Source organism: Hemicordylus capensis, chromosome 10 (assembly GCF_027244095.1).
Source record: "Hemicordylus capensis ecotype Gifberg chromosome 10, rHemCap1.1.pri, whole genome shotgun sequence".
Taxonomy (NCBI): domain Eukaryota; kingdom Metazoa; phylum Chordata; class Lepidosauria; order Squamata; family Cordylidae; genus Hemicordylus; species Hemicordylus capensis.
Window position 1 is genome coordinate 15,371,928 of NC_069666.1, and position 15,212 is coordinate 15,387,139.

Here is a 15,212-nt window from a genome sequence, read left to right on the forward strand (position 1 = left end):
GGACCTTTGGATTGCAGTCAGGTCGAACTGAATCTCTGTGGCCTGAAGCCTACTTCATTGAGCTTTCACTACCAAGGCTTCATTTGTTGCCAACCCCCTTCTCCTTCACAAATACGTAATGAAGTATGCAGTTGAAGATGTAAAGCAGAAATCCTTAAATAGTGCAATGTGGGGTGATGGCACAGTTAGATGGTTCAAGTAAACATAGTTTGACCAGTCTAAACTCTTGTGTGATCTGGAGTTGGATCCAGTAATTTTAAGGCCAAAATATCTTGCCTTAGATATAATAGAGGCAATCCTAGTCTTTGTCTTGAGAAGGTAAACAATAGGTCGGGTGGCCAGTGGTTTTCTGCTACTTCCAGATTGTGTGCATAGCAGATCCCAGAGTTCTTTACCTAAAATGACTGCATAGATTTTGGTTTAATACAAACACCACAATGTGTTTGTCATCCTAGGACCCTGAGAAGCAGAGAATTGTCTGGGAGGTTTTGGAGCCCTTCAGCTTAGCTTTGTAGCCTGTAGAGCTGGGCTGCACAACTTTGGCCTTCCAACTATTGTTGGACTACAACTCCCATTACCCCAAGCCATAGGGCTAAAAATCAGGCTGACAGGAGTTGTAGCCTAATATCTGCAGCAGAGGTGATAGCAACGCTATCTATAATAATAACAGCAACAACATTGACAATAAAATTCAGCCATCCCAGGTCCTTGGGAAGGACTTGATGTCTGGATAAAACAAACCAGTCAATAACACCTGTCTGTGTAAACAAGAAATAATCATAATCATAAATAACCAATACCAGGTGATAGCAGAATAGAATAGGCAATACCAGGTGATAGCAGAATAGAAGAAAAATAAATAGAAAAAAATCACAAAATACAAAGATCTACAAATTAAAATTGAAAGGCTGTGGCAGAAAAAGACCAAAATAATCCCAGTGGTAATTGGCGCCCTGGGTGCAGTTCCAAAAGATCTTGAAGAGCACCTCAACACCATAGGAGCCACAGAAAGCACCATCAGCCAGTTCCAAAAAGCAGCTTTACTGGGAACAGCCTATATTCTGCAACGATACCTATAACAGCAACAACATTGACAATAAAATTCAGCCATCCCAGGTCCTTGGGAAGGACTCGATGTCTGGATAAAACAAACCAGTCAATAACACCTGTCTGACTGTGTAAATAAATAATAATAAATAACTAAAATAACTAAAATTTAAAAATTATTTTAAATAAGTAAAATAAATAAAATATATAGCAGGGAAGTGCTGTGTTCCTGGAGGTTTGCTCTGTTACAAAGCACTAGTTTCACTCACAATAAAGCCTTTCGCTCTGGGAATGTCTGCTGAGATGAGAAGCGTGCTGGGCTCATTGGTTGCTTGGAGTACTCGTCCTTAGACGGAACCTCATTCACACCCCTTTTCAGAAAATGTCTCTGATTCTTCTGCCACCTTTTAACAGATACCATTTGCATGCAAGTAGTCCTAGACATCATCTCGCTTCACATGCTCTCCTCCTGTTCCATCACTGGCTCTCTCACTGGTGGTTTGGCACACCTGTTTGCACAATCGAGCTTTGCTTTTTAGCTTCTGCTGAATTGCATGCCCGTTACATATGAATACGTATAAATATATACCTGGACACATGAATCTCTTTTTCCATCTGTATTTTATATTGCAGGATTTAATCTGAGACTTCTTTCCTGGAAATTGTAGTTTTTTTACACTTGCATCTCAGAGCCACTTTCTTTTCTAGCCTGGCTGTTTGGAGTAGGAGATGTACTGTGTTCGAGTGATAAATTGTCCAGCAGCTCATTAATGTTCAGATGGTAATGGCTTGTCTTTGCAGAGGATGTTAAATCAAGTGATAAAGCAGTATGCAGTACAGCAGTCCTAGGAGGTGGCTGCAGTGCATATCATTGAACACACAAGCATGTGGGGTATTTATCTTGCGTCCTCCATACAAGAGGCAGTGTTGTCAGACAATCCTCCTTTGCTTAGAGTGTTGATTATTTTCATGAGAAAAATAAAATAGGTAATCGCCTGCACTCCAGTTGTTAGGGAGCAAAAGCTCAGCCTTTCTGTTGCTGACTTACATGGCCAGCTGGCTATTGCAGACTGGCACGGGCCAGCAAAATCCTCACCACCTCCTTCGCAGAAGGATTGAGAATCTGTTCCTTTGTCCTTGCTGGCCACTAAAAAAACATTGGGCAGTGGGGTATAGAAATATGCCAAACTTTTAAAGCTGAAATTGACACATTCTGTGGGCTCTTCTGCAGCTTTTATGAGGTTTGTAGTAGAAATGACAACCATTTCCAGTGATAATCTGGAAAATAGCTCATCTTATGTGGCAAGTAACATTACGGTTATGTGCTCTGTCAGGTGGTTATGCAGAGTGAGTGTGTGTATTTCTGGGATTTTTATTCTTTGCAGTAATGGAGCCCCCAAATCATCTTCAGTGTAGAGAGAAGCTGGAAGATTAAAAAGCCATCACTAATAATCTGTCCATTGGATGTAGTTAGAGCAGTACATGCAGCGATTTCATTTAATCTTCTCACTAAGCATGTAAATTGATTGGATTTTATTAAGTTATTGGGGATTTTTTTAGACTAACATCAGCAAAACAAAAATAACTGTAGTAAGCTCCCCCATTACAGAGAATGAAGTGAACATGTGAGAGCTTCTTTCTCAGTTGCTGCAATCAAAGCATCTCGATGGGTTATCCCCGTCACATGCTCCTGATGATGAACGTTGAGGTTCAAGTACTGACAATAAGGCAGCAGAGCTGACTGCCTTGGGAAATGCTATTCTGGAATCCTGTCTTCTGATGTTTCAAGAAAACAGGACTAATCTTTTGAAAACAGCTTCTCTACAGCCTTTAAGGCAATGAAAAATATTTTCTATGCATTATAAAAGTTCCATTGATTTGAACTGCAGCAATAACAGTCTAAAATGAAACTTACTAAGAGAGTTCCTCAGTCTCTTATATGGAATGTCAGTTCTTGCCTGATTTATTTTTTAGTATTCCCAAATGTTGTCCATTGCATGAATACCAAAAGGCTTGCATCGCTAACTTCTTAATATTAGGTGCTCCTAAAAGAGCACATTAACATTACTTCTCAAACAGAAGTGTTGAACCAATTCTTTCAGCTGAAGTGAAAATTGAGTGAAATTCCAATTGCACCCTCCCTGCTCTGTAAATTCAGTGTGTTTTTCCATGAAAAATCTGTTAGATGAATTATTACCACCTCATACCGAATTTAAAGGGTTAATTAGAAAAGGTGAAGTAGTTCATTAGAAAAGGTGAAGTAGTTTATCTTTTAGATATACAAAATACAGTAGAACTAAACAGAATAGACCAAATGGCACCAGAGCCAAGAATAAATCTTGACTTCATATGATGTCCTCTAAAAGCACTCACACACACACACACACACACACACACACACACACACACACCCCTTCACATGCAAGCCTCAGAAGAATTCTTCCATAGTTAGAAAGGAGCCACGACTGGGTATAACATCTGAACTGACTGATCTGGTTTATTCAATCCAAAGTTGTAAAATCAGTCACAATCTGAACCCAACATTTGAAACTTATTTTTCAATTTCAGCATCCAGCCACACCCAATGCAGAGGCATAGCTAAATTACCCACCAGTAAACATGAAAAAACCAGAGTCATTGAGCACCTCAAAGACAAGCTTATTTATTGTGGCCTAAGCTTTTGTGGTCTAGAGCCCACGTTATCATATTTATATTTGTGATGTCTTATCCACAGTTGGCAGATAAATGTATTTTTGGGTTTGGAGAGAGAAATGTAGCAGTGAAACATGCAGACATGTTGCACTCACAATATAATTTATTTCTTAGGGCATAGTAATATATCCCATCACACTCAGAGAATTGCTGGTAAATTCAAATGCCTGAGAAATGGGTGAGGATAATGATTCATTATTTCAAGAGTGGGACCACACTTAGAAATCTGCATTATGCTCCTAAATGTTAGAAAGTGCATGGGAAGAATAGTACCTTCACTGAAGTGATTTTTGAATTCGTGAAACTAGATTTAGACTGTCTAAAATGGTTGAAGGCTGTATCCCTCTCTTGCTATTGCTCCCCAACAATTGGATTGTGTGTTAATGTCATCTTCTTGAAGGAGTGATTTACATGAGAGAGTCAACATGCGGAAAAGATTGTCCTCTTGTACAGCTGTAATCAATACTGTACATTAGTCCATGTGATCTGGTTCGAGATCAGTCAATGCCCATAAGAATGGGTTCTGTGCCTGCGCAAGAGCCGAGCGGTAGCTATGCCTGAGCTTGTCGAAGCGCCTAAGCCATGCCCCCACGCTGCAGCGTGCTATTTAAGGCGTGGCTGAGGCACGAAGTCCCTCCGCTCTTTTCCAACCACCTTTGCGTTTGGACCTACGGTCTGCTGCCTTTGTAGTCAGAAAGTTCCTCTTTTTGTTCGTTCATCCAAAAATTTTACTGTTTTTCCTGGAATTTTACTCTGACTGGTTGACGTGCTACGCATGTTTTTTGACTCGGAACGGCTGATGGTACTTCTCTGGCTCTAGACTTGGACTGGCTTCGACTTCTGGTGTTTTGACTATGGATTGGACTTGGGATACGATATCGCTGCCGAGAAAAAGTCATTCAAATGGTGTGAGGGTTATACGATGAAATTGCCTTCGAAAGACCTTCACAGACTATGTTTGTTGTGCCTGGGAGAGGAGCATAATGACTCCTTATGTAAGATATGTCTGTCTTTTTCGAAGCAGACATGGAAGAATTGGGCACTCCGCTTCCGTGCGGCAATCTATGACGAAGTGCTGAGTCCTTCGACGCCTGGCACTCCTCGTCCTTCGACTTCGGCTACTCCCTCTAAGGTGACGCCTAAATTGGCATCAATACCTCCGTCGCATTAAGGTGAGCATAAGTCTTCACGTCATGATTCGACAAAGACAGGCTTGACTTCTACAAAATGCTCTGCAAAGGAACATTCTTCATCGTCATTGACCTTTGACATTGACAAAGCCTTCTGGATCGACATCGGAATAGAGGTCGACGTCCTCGTCCCCTTCCTCTTCCAGATCGCACCATTCTGGTGAGTCTGGGAAATCTGCTAAGCGTTGAGGGTCTGACCACATCCCCTCGCCTGACGATAAGCACCAAAGGCTCTAAGACCATCACTGGGATCGTACTCCTTCTCCTTCCTCGGCACAGCCTTCGATGCCGCATCCCCCGACGGAAGCACCACCAACATCCACGCCTTCAACGTCGACCGATCCTTCGGTACCGACAACTTCAACAGTCACCCAACAGCAGTCAACACCGAGCCACCTTTGATGCATGTTCATTCAACTCCAGTGCCGACCTTGTTGTCAACATCGATGCTGTTAGCTACCTTACTTTCTCCAACCCCAACGCAGTTGGCCTCTTCGGCTTCTCCTTCGACGCCGCAGACTGTTGTGAGATTGCCTTCGACCCTGCATACGCCAGTCCTCTCCGCATCGACGCAAGTAACTCCTCGATACCAAGCTCCAGTACCAAGCTTTGAAATCATCGATGTTGATGTTGAGGAGAACCTTCCATCGGCTACACGTTCTCTACTTTCCTTATTAGAGTCTTCATCGAGTGCACACTTGGCGTCGATATCTTCCTCCCCAGTGATATCGATCCTGCTCCACGTGTCGTTCTCCTGCTGCTGCAACTACAACTGCTCCTTTGTCAGCTGATCACCTGCATTCTTCCACTTCGTGGCATACCTGTGGATTCAGCCATACCACACTGGGTACGTCCTCCCCGGGTGCTCCTTATATTTTCAAAAGCAACAGGCTCTGGAGGCCCGTGTCTTCCACGCAAGATGCCCGGCCCACCAGGTTTTTTGTCACTGTGGCCACCCAAACCTCCCAACTGGTCCTCATCCAGCGGCCTTCTCAGACACCTGCAGTGTCTCTTCATTCGGTGTCGACCCAGACTGTTCCTATGCCGTCTCCATTTGTTACTGCTGGAACGCAAACTGCTGCTATCCCAACAGAAGAGGACAGGCCACCACCAGTCTCGCCATCAGAGCATTATGGCTCGTCCGATTTAGAATCCGACCCGGATGATGAAAGCACAATTGTAGAACCTCCCACGGATGTTGCGCCAATTACCTATGTTTCTCCTAATGACGAGCTAAAGGTTTACCACAAACAAATAAGGTCAATGGCTGAAGCTTTGGGTCTGGATCTTCGCTCCCAACTCGCCACTATCGACGATCCAGTGTATAACTTCATGTTGAAGTCACAATCTACTGCCCCAGTTGCCCTGCCTATGTTGCCCATCATCACCAGGGCCGCCAAGTGTGCCTGGGAGGTCCTGCATACCTCCACCCCAACTTCAAAGAAATTGGAAAATCTTTAGAGGGTTCAGGATAAGGACAATGAATATCTCCTGAAGCATCCAGCACCCAATTCCCTGGTCATCGACTGTGCCACAACATCAAAGTCAGGCAAGCGGTACACTGTCCCTCCCAACAAAGAGGGCAGGAAATTAGACCTACTTGGAAGAAAGGTCTACTCGACTTTGTGTCTTTCTATAAAGGTGACTAACTATGCGGCCTGCACGGTTAAGTATGCCTGTGGCCTATGGGAACTTCTTGAGAAAGACCTGGACTCCTTATCCTTTGAGGACTTCAAGACCAAGTTTTGCCAGACCCTTGAGAACTCAGGAGACCTGACGCGCAGACAGCTCAGTATTGCTAAACACCTGGAGGAGAGTGAATCTAACGCAATGGCAGTGGCAGTAACCTTGAGGAGGCATGCCTGGTTGAGATCTACAGGCTTGCAGCAAGACATGCGAGATAAGATAGAGGGGCTACCCTTTGGTACCGGCCTCTTTAGTGAAACAACTGACTTCCCTGAGGTTGGTTTCTTGGAAGACAGCCTTCTTGATTGCCATCTCCACTGCTAGATGTGTGAGTGAACTCACAGCACTCAGGGTTGACTCCCCTTATATGATATTTTACCCAGACAAAGTCCGCATGCGTCTGGACCCTTCATTCTTACCAAAAGTTGTATCCAATTTCCACCTAAATCAGGAAATCATCTCACCAACCTTCTTCAGGAATCCTACTTCTTCTCTTGAGCAGTCTTTGCACGCCATGGATGTACGCCGTGTCCTCCTGCACTACATGGACTGCACGAAGACGTTCAGACTGTCTTCCCAACTTTTCATATCCTATAAAGGAGCAACTAAAGGGTTCCCAGTCTCAAGGCAAAGAATGTCGAGATGGTTGGTGGAACATATTCTGCTTGCTTATCATCTACAAGATAAACCACCTCCAGAAGTCATTAAAGCCTACTCCACCAGGGCTCATGCTTCTTCTGCTGCACACCTCTCTGGGGTCTCCTTTGAGGACATCTGTAAAGCTGCTACGTGGTCCTTGGAATCCCCCTTTGTAAAGCACTATGCCATAGACGTATGCTCTGCTGCGGAGGCTACCTTCGGGAGAAGTGTTTTAAAACAGGTGTTACATTAGCCACTACTGCTCCCTCCTCCTGATGGAGCTTGCTAAACACCCATTCTTATGGGCATCGATGGATCTCGAACCAGATAAACAGGCTGCTTACCTGTAACTGATGATCTGGTAGAGATCCGTTGATATCCATGAGACCCTCCCATCCTCCTCTCTGCAGTAGTGCTGCGTCTATATGTGTTCAGGTGTATAGCCTCTTTCTGTTCACTTGGGCTCTTGTTTACATCATGGATGAACTTACCTGATAGATGATTGTCCTCCATGGCAGTCGTCCAAGAACTGAAGGACTTCATGCCTCAGCCACGCCTTAAATAGCACGCTGCAGTGTGGGGGCGTGGCTTGGGCGTTTCGACAAGCTCAGGAATAGCTACCGCTCGGCTCCTGCGCAGGCACAGAAACCATTCTTATGGATATTGACGGATCTCTACCAAATCATCAGTTACAGGTAAGCAACCTGTTTTTCCCCCCAGCATACCACCTCTGAACATGGCGGTTCCATTTAGTCATTATAACTAATAGCCATTGATTTGCCCTATCCTCCATGAATTGCCCAGTTCAGTGCACTGATCCCATCCAAGCAAGAGTGGTTGAGGAAAACATAGATTACTATTCTATCAGTTTTAATGTCTTGCACCATTTATCTGATGAAATGAGCACTTACTTGCAAAAGCTTATGCCACAGTAAGTAATTGTCACATTTCTGTAAATGTACACAAATGTTGGCACTGATCTAGCAATTTTTAAAATCCAAGTTGATTGTAGCCTTTGGCTATATGCTGCCCGGGGAGCTTATGTTGAAAGGCAGCTAGCAAATATACCTAACTGATAAATAATGTTGGAGTAATGCATGAGGATTGCTGTTCTGGGTTCCCAAAACATTTTGAGATCCTCCTATATGAAAACAATAACAACCAAACAGACTCACTGCTTTGCCTTCTGTAGCCCACATAGGACTACAAAAGCCCATGTGACTTAGGAGAGATCTGCACATCCACCTCTGTGTACATCAGAAAATTAACGTATTGTCAAGATAGTGCAGATAGGCAATCTGTCATCCATCCTAGAGCTGCTGCCTACATCTAACTTAGAGCTGCACAACTTCAGCCCTCCAGCTGTTTTTGGACCACAACTCTCAACATCCCCAGCCACAGTGGCCAATAATCAGGGAAGATGGGAATTGTAGTTCAACATCTGCTGGAAGGCTGAAGTTGTGCACCCCTGAGCTGGTTTGGAAGCATATCTGTGTTAAAGGGTTATATTCAGCAGTGGTTGCCCAACAAATGTGTGCATGTTTCTCTGGATTTGCAAGAGCGTTAAACATAAAGAAGAGAGAGTAAGACTTGAGCAATTTCCTGCCTGTTGGCATGGCAGTGCACCATCAGTAGTAGCTTCTTATGTGAATGGAAGGAGGGTTCTACTCACATAAGGGGTCTTTGTGCAAGAAGAATTCTCCTTTATGATGATGGTGCACTATTGCCCCAAACGTCTGGATACCAGTTATTAGTTTTAAGAAGAATTAGTTGAATGTTAGGGGGTATTGGAAGAGGAAATGCACAACCCATCAATTTGACTGAGGGGATTGTATATTGTGAGGACAGAAGCTTCCATCTCTTCTTGTTTTCTTCACATCAACGCCCTCACTTCAGTCCCAACAGAAACAAGATCATTTCCAATAAACCTCTTTGTATTTATTTGTCATATCTGAATTTCCAGTCAACTGCTACATCACCCCACCACCCCCTGCCTGGAAACCTGCTTATAATAAGTCCCTGTACCATAACGACACCTTAAAGAGAGGGTGTGAGGCATTTGCAGGAGTCTAACAATTAAAAGCCCACAAGAACCAGCTAGCAGTTTGCAAGAATACTTCATATAGACAGAAAATGATACATAGGGCCCCTTGCTGTTCTCTCTGGTATTGGCTTCCTGAGCCAATAGTGACAGAAGAATGATGTGCTGCATATTTCTTCTGTAACAAGGGACCTGTAGATGATTTCTTTTTATAACCAGTTCTTTGGCAACCAAGCAAAAGTCAAGGCAAGCTCTTCTCGCTGTGAAGCATCTTTTATAGTAAGTGGTGGTGGTTCTTCTCTTCCCCAGTCAATTTAATCATTGTATGATTGTTTCCTACAATATCAAATGGCATTCTGGTTTTGAAGTATTTATCGTGCTTGTAATTGTTGCAGATGCTGCAGCGTTTTACATCGAGTGAAGGCCAAGCAAAGCTTCACAAAACCATGTCTCAAGGAGAGATCGGAAAACTGGCAGCTGCACAGAAGAATGTAGCTACAGATGGAAGGTATAAAATGTCTTGGAAAGGGGAGTGGGGGGGGGAACCCTGAGCTAACGTTGCTTTTCCTTCCTTTTGTCCTTGGCATGTCCAGTTATTTGTTATATATATTAACATATTTCATAAAACCTTTCTGGTCATTTATACAGCCTACTTGCCTCTTGGTTTGCATAAAGAGGCATCCATTTAGTTTTTTTATTTTTGCACATTGATGCAGATTTAGGATTCTTTGAAGGAGAGAATGCCTGGATGTATGTGCTTCATTTGCAGATTTAGTTTCTATTGCAATAGTGGGCAAATTCAGGGAGAAACTAATTAAAATGCTCAGCCTCAGCCCCTCTGACATTCAGGAAAGTGCAACTTTACATTAAGTATGTACCTGAAGGGTTCTGTGACAAATTCAAATCGACTCTCAACAAATCTGCTGACATCACAAGGCAGCACTTAAGCACTGCCTAACACCTGAGACTCATATTATAGCAGGGGTTGTGTCCTTAAAGGCATGTATGGCTTGGATCAACCTCCCTTTAACTGGATATGAAAGAAAACTTGCCTTTTGAAAGGGAAGGTCTCTAGCTCACAGACTGATGAGACCATGAAGAAAATGAAAAAGTCTCACTACTCAGCAAAAACTTTCATTTCTACACCATCGCAACACTCCTATTCTCAAAAATGCATGAGTTGCAACAGGCAAAGATTTCAATACGAACAATCTGACCAAAGGGACTTGGCTGTATTGCTAGGCCAGGCCTGCCCAACTTTGGCCCTTCTGCAGATGTTGGCATACAACTTCCATAATCCCTGGCTATTGGCTACTTTGGAGATTATGGGACATGTCGTCTAAAAAGAGCTTGGCGGGGCCTAAATTGAGCAAGCCTACCCTAGGGCCATTTCATATACCTCACAACTGAGGTAATGGGAACGTAATCACTCAGATATAAATCACTATCATGATCTTTTGAAATCAAAATTTCTTTTTAACCGTATTGACATGGGAATGTTAAACATCCGTTTTGAAAGTTGAGGTGTTAAAATCCCTTTATGAGTATCTTAGTTATATGTATTAAAAACTATACTTTTTTCTACCCAATTGGCAAAGTGAACTATATGACTTGGGTTAAATGGGGTTACATTTTCTTCTTTTATTTGATTTCCTGCCATTTTTTCCAAGTGACAATTAGAAAAGATTGCCACGACGCTGGAGGAAATGGTTTTACAGCAGTAAGAAGGCATGCAATTAAATGAACAACCTGACCCAAGGCAACTTCTCTCCCTCTCCCTCTCCCTCTCCCTCTCTCTCCTTTTAACAGACCTCAAAGAGCCAAGATGAGATTTTGGGGCAAAGGGAGACAGGGGGAGAAGAAAACAAGTCGAGAGAAGCTTGCTACCCAGTCAGAGCTGCTGGAGCTGTGTCCAGATCAAGATTCATCAGGCACAGAGATGATTTCAGGCCTACAGCTGGAAGAAGGTAAAATGTTTTGATATGGCATCCTAGTTGTTTGATATGTAGGTTTCAAATAGAGCATGTTGTTGAGAAACTACATTACTTGTACATGATGTAGAGGAGTGTAAAGATTGTTACATCTTTCTCTCATTTTTTCTCCAAAATACTCAAAGCTGCAAACATGTTTTCCCTTTGCCTCACTTGTATCCTTGCAACAACCCTGTGAGGATAAAGTAAGCTTGATTGTACATGAGTGCCCCAAGGTCACCCGGTGATCTTCGTGGCTGAGTGGGGATCTAAACCCAGGCCTCCCCACTGCTAGTCCCACATTATAACCACCACACCACACTGCTCTCTTTGCACATTTCTAAGTCATGGTCAGAGGGCACATGCTGAAGCTAAGCAAGGCTAGAACTAGTCAGTGCCTGGCTGGATGGTCACCTGGGAGCCCTATGTCAGTCACCTTGAGTTCTAGGGTGAAAGAAAGGTGAATGATAAATGTAATACTTGTGCACCTGAATAAAAACCCAGGGAAGCAGAATAGCAGTAAGTTCTTCTTGCCATTTGGGAAGGGCAATTCAGATGACTGGCTTACCAACTGCTGGGGTGTGTGTGTGTGTGCACACGCGCGCATGTGTACGTGTACGTGTGTGTGTGTGTGTGTGTGTGTGTGTGTGTGTGTACATGCACTGTGTTAACTTGCCCCTTGATAAATGATTGTATTAACTCAAATTTGCCCCAAATCCTGAGTTCTCTAGGATAACACTGCAGTGGATGGGGGAGGCCTTTGTGCTTGCAGGAGCTCCTTGTGAACATTCAGGCTCCAAAACTTGCAAAGAACCTCTAGGTCTGAGCTAGAAAATAGCAACGTTGTTATGGGGGAGTTACTAATGAGACACAAATCTCTTTGCATTGATAGAACTGGGTCAACATCACCTGACTCCCCCAAGGAGTCCCGAATTTTCTGGCATCTATCGAAGGGAATGTAAGGAAAACAAAGAACCATCTCCCAAGGTGAAGCGCAAGCGTAGCCTGAAAATCAGCAATGTGGTGATGGAGCCTGCACAGTGGCAGAATGATGCTCTTCAGATCATAACCACTGCCAGTGACTTGAAAAGCATGGATGAATTCCTCTTGAAAAAGGTACTGTTAGATGCACCGATGCAAGTGCCGTATTTCTTTATCACTTATGGACAAGTTCATTAAGGCAAAGGTACAGCATCTCAAACAGTGCCAGAAGTCCCACCCCAGCCCCTCTGCTTATGCTTACAGCAGCATTTGCCTGAAGAGGCGAATGCCACTTCCATGATGGCAGGCACTTTTAAATCAATTTAAAAGATACAGAAGTCAGCAGCAGCAATAAAATGTGAGTCAAAGTGCCTCCTGGAAAAGTAAGGTCTTGCCCTTCTTCCTAAAAACAGCTAAGGAGGGAAGGAATTCCATAGATAGGGGGCTGGCACCAAAAAAGACCCTGTCTCTGGTACCCACCAATCAAATTCCTGCTCATGGCAGACCAGAGTGCAGAACCTCCAAAGCCTATCCGGATCTGGCCAGGTTTATATGGGAGATGTCTGTTCTTCAAGTAATGTTATCCGAGATCATTCAGGGCTTTAAAGGTCAATACCTGCACCTTGAATGGAACCTCAAAATGTTTTGGTAGCCAATGCAGCTGTGCTATCTCCAGCAGCCCTGTCTTCATCAGCAGCTGTGTTGGGTGTCTGTTCTGCACCAATGTATCGTCCAAACTGTCTTTAAGAGCAGCCCCAAGCAAAGCTCATTAATCAAGTCTGAATGTCACCAGTGCACGGGTAACTATCCAGGTCTTCACTTTTCAGATTGGGCTGCAGCTGGCATGCAAGCCTAAACTTATAAAAGCATGACTACTTGGAGTAGTTACCCGGGCACTTAGGAACAATGCCGGCTCAATGCTGAAGCTCCCTCTCAACTATGTCCCGGATTGTATTACTTGATTCTAGAGTGCAAAATCAAACTCGTTTATTGCCCCACCTCCTTTCTCCTTAAACTGAGAAATACCCAAGGTGTAATGACATGTTGACATGTTCTGTGTGTTACAGATGAATGATCTGGATAGTGAAGACTGTAAGAAGGATACACTGGTGGATGTTGTGTTTAAAAAAGCTTTGAAGGAATTCCGGCAAAATATCTTCAGTTGCTACTCTTCAGCTTTAGCAGTAAGTTACAGGACCATGTTGTTGCGAGTTGAGCACTCTCAGTATAAAAATAAGCCATATTTCAAGACTGGTGCAGAATTGTTCTATTTTGGTAAGGTAAAGTTGTGCCGTTGAGTTGGTGTCGACTCCTGGCAACCACAAAACCCTGTGGTTGTCTTTGGTAGCATACAGGAGGGGTTTACTCATAGGGGTAAACTCATAGCCTGTAGTAGAAAATACAGTTGTGTTTGTGGTATTAATTGACTAGATTGCAGTCAAAGACTGAAGCTATCTACAAGCTACAAAAAGAATTCATAATAATTGTAAAGCACATTGTGCTGTTGCATTAATAAATATCAAAAATAAGTCATTAGGTGCAAATATCCTTGCTTTGCATTATTTAAATCACAATTGCAGTTTCTCAGTCCCAAATTTTATGTAGTAGGTGAGGCCTGTTGTTGACCAGGCAAAGTCCTTTTGCATACATTACACTTCTTGGCAAGTTCAAGAAATTTAGTATATGGGTTTTTTTATTAATGTGCTTGCAGACAAGAAGTAAAATAACAGTTTGAAATTTGCAGGATTTCAACTTCAAACATTCGTTTTATTGTATAATGACCATATATATAAAATTTCAATCATAGTAAATTTGAATCTGCAAAAGATCATCTGCTCTTCTTTGGCATTACAGGTGAACCCCTTATAATAATAAATATGATTATATTACTCAGAATTTCTGCCTTAAAAATCTGAACATTTTTAAAATATGTCCCCAAGCATGTTCTGGTGTTAAAAGTGGTACATTTGGCTACATTGAGGCAGGAGTATTCATGCAAAATTTGGTATAGATAAGTAATTAGAAAGTATGATTTTCAGAATTTCTTAAACTCCAATTTTTTAAAAACTGTCCATATCCTGGTGTTAAAAGTTGTGCATTCAGCTAATTTCAGTGGCAGGATTGGGTATGCAAAATTTGATATCTGTAGATCTTCAGGAAATGTGACTTTATTTCACACAAACCTACAAACAAATCTTCAAAACATATAGTAGATGTTGACAACTCTCCTTTCTAACTAGGAAACTCAAAGCAAAAAGGACACAACAGTTCAAATTAGCCCTTACTATTAGCATTTTCTGCTGTTTTAAGAGTGTGCTTCTGTATTGATTCTCCTGATCTAGGCTTTATGCTGTATGAGATTTTTGTATGTTTTGTAAACACTTTGCAGACACTAGCAGTATAAAAAGCATTATAAAACTATTGGAAATAAGGATAAATCCTCTGTTGTTTCCTCTTTGCTTAATAGATGGGTGATGGAAAAAGCATCCGGTACAAAGACTTGCATGCCCTCTTTGAACAAATTCTGGAGAAAACTATGAGGCTTGAACAGAGAGACTGGAGTGAATCACCTGTCCGTGTCTGGGTCAATACTTTCAAAGTGTTTTTGGATGAATATATGACAGAATACATGCCTCTGGATTACACTGCCTCAAAGGTAAACTGGTCTGCCACAGCGTATTAAATGATCAGTCCTTAACATCCCACTGGAATTAGGTTGACATTTTCGATGCACCATAAAAAAACCTTGCTCTTGTGATTTTACCGCCTATTGAAGCCTTGTTTTGGGGAAAGGTTGCAGCTGAAATATTGGCACTGTACTTGCAGTTCTTAATATTGTTCCTCTAACATGGTCTCCCTGGTTAGTATATTAAATAACACATTTTGAAGTGCTAGCTTGTAATCGGCTACATGAAGTTGTAGGAGCTTAACACATCATGCTTAATA

At 42.6% G+C, this 15,212-nt stretch overlaps 1 protein-coding gene across 10 annotated transcripts in view; it reads left to right on the top strand.

The window, feature by feature from the left end:
• Nucleotides 1–15,212, top strand: part of MYO9A (myosin IXA) — a 168,766-nt gene that overhangs the window by 126,783 nt on the left and 26,771 nt on the right. For all 10 annotated transcript variants that reach the window (XM_053271838.1, XM_053271840.1, XM_053271841.1 and 7 more), the window contains 5 exons: nucleotides 9,711–9,823; nucleotides 11,125–11,282; nucleotides 12,178–12,401; nucleotides 13,334–13,450; nucleotides 14,734–14,922. In XM_053271838.1, coding sequence (XP_053127813.1) covers nucleotides 9,711–9,823; nucleotides 11,125–11,282; nucleotides 12,178–12,401; nucleotides 13,334–13,450; nucleotides 14,734–14,922 — 801 coding nt within the window. The remainder of the gene's footprint in view (nucleotides 1–9,710; nucleotides 9,824–11,124; nucleotides 11,283–12,177; nucleotides 12,402–13,333; nucleotides 13,451–14,733; nucleotides 14,923–15,212) is intronic.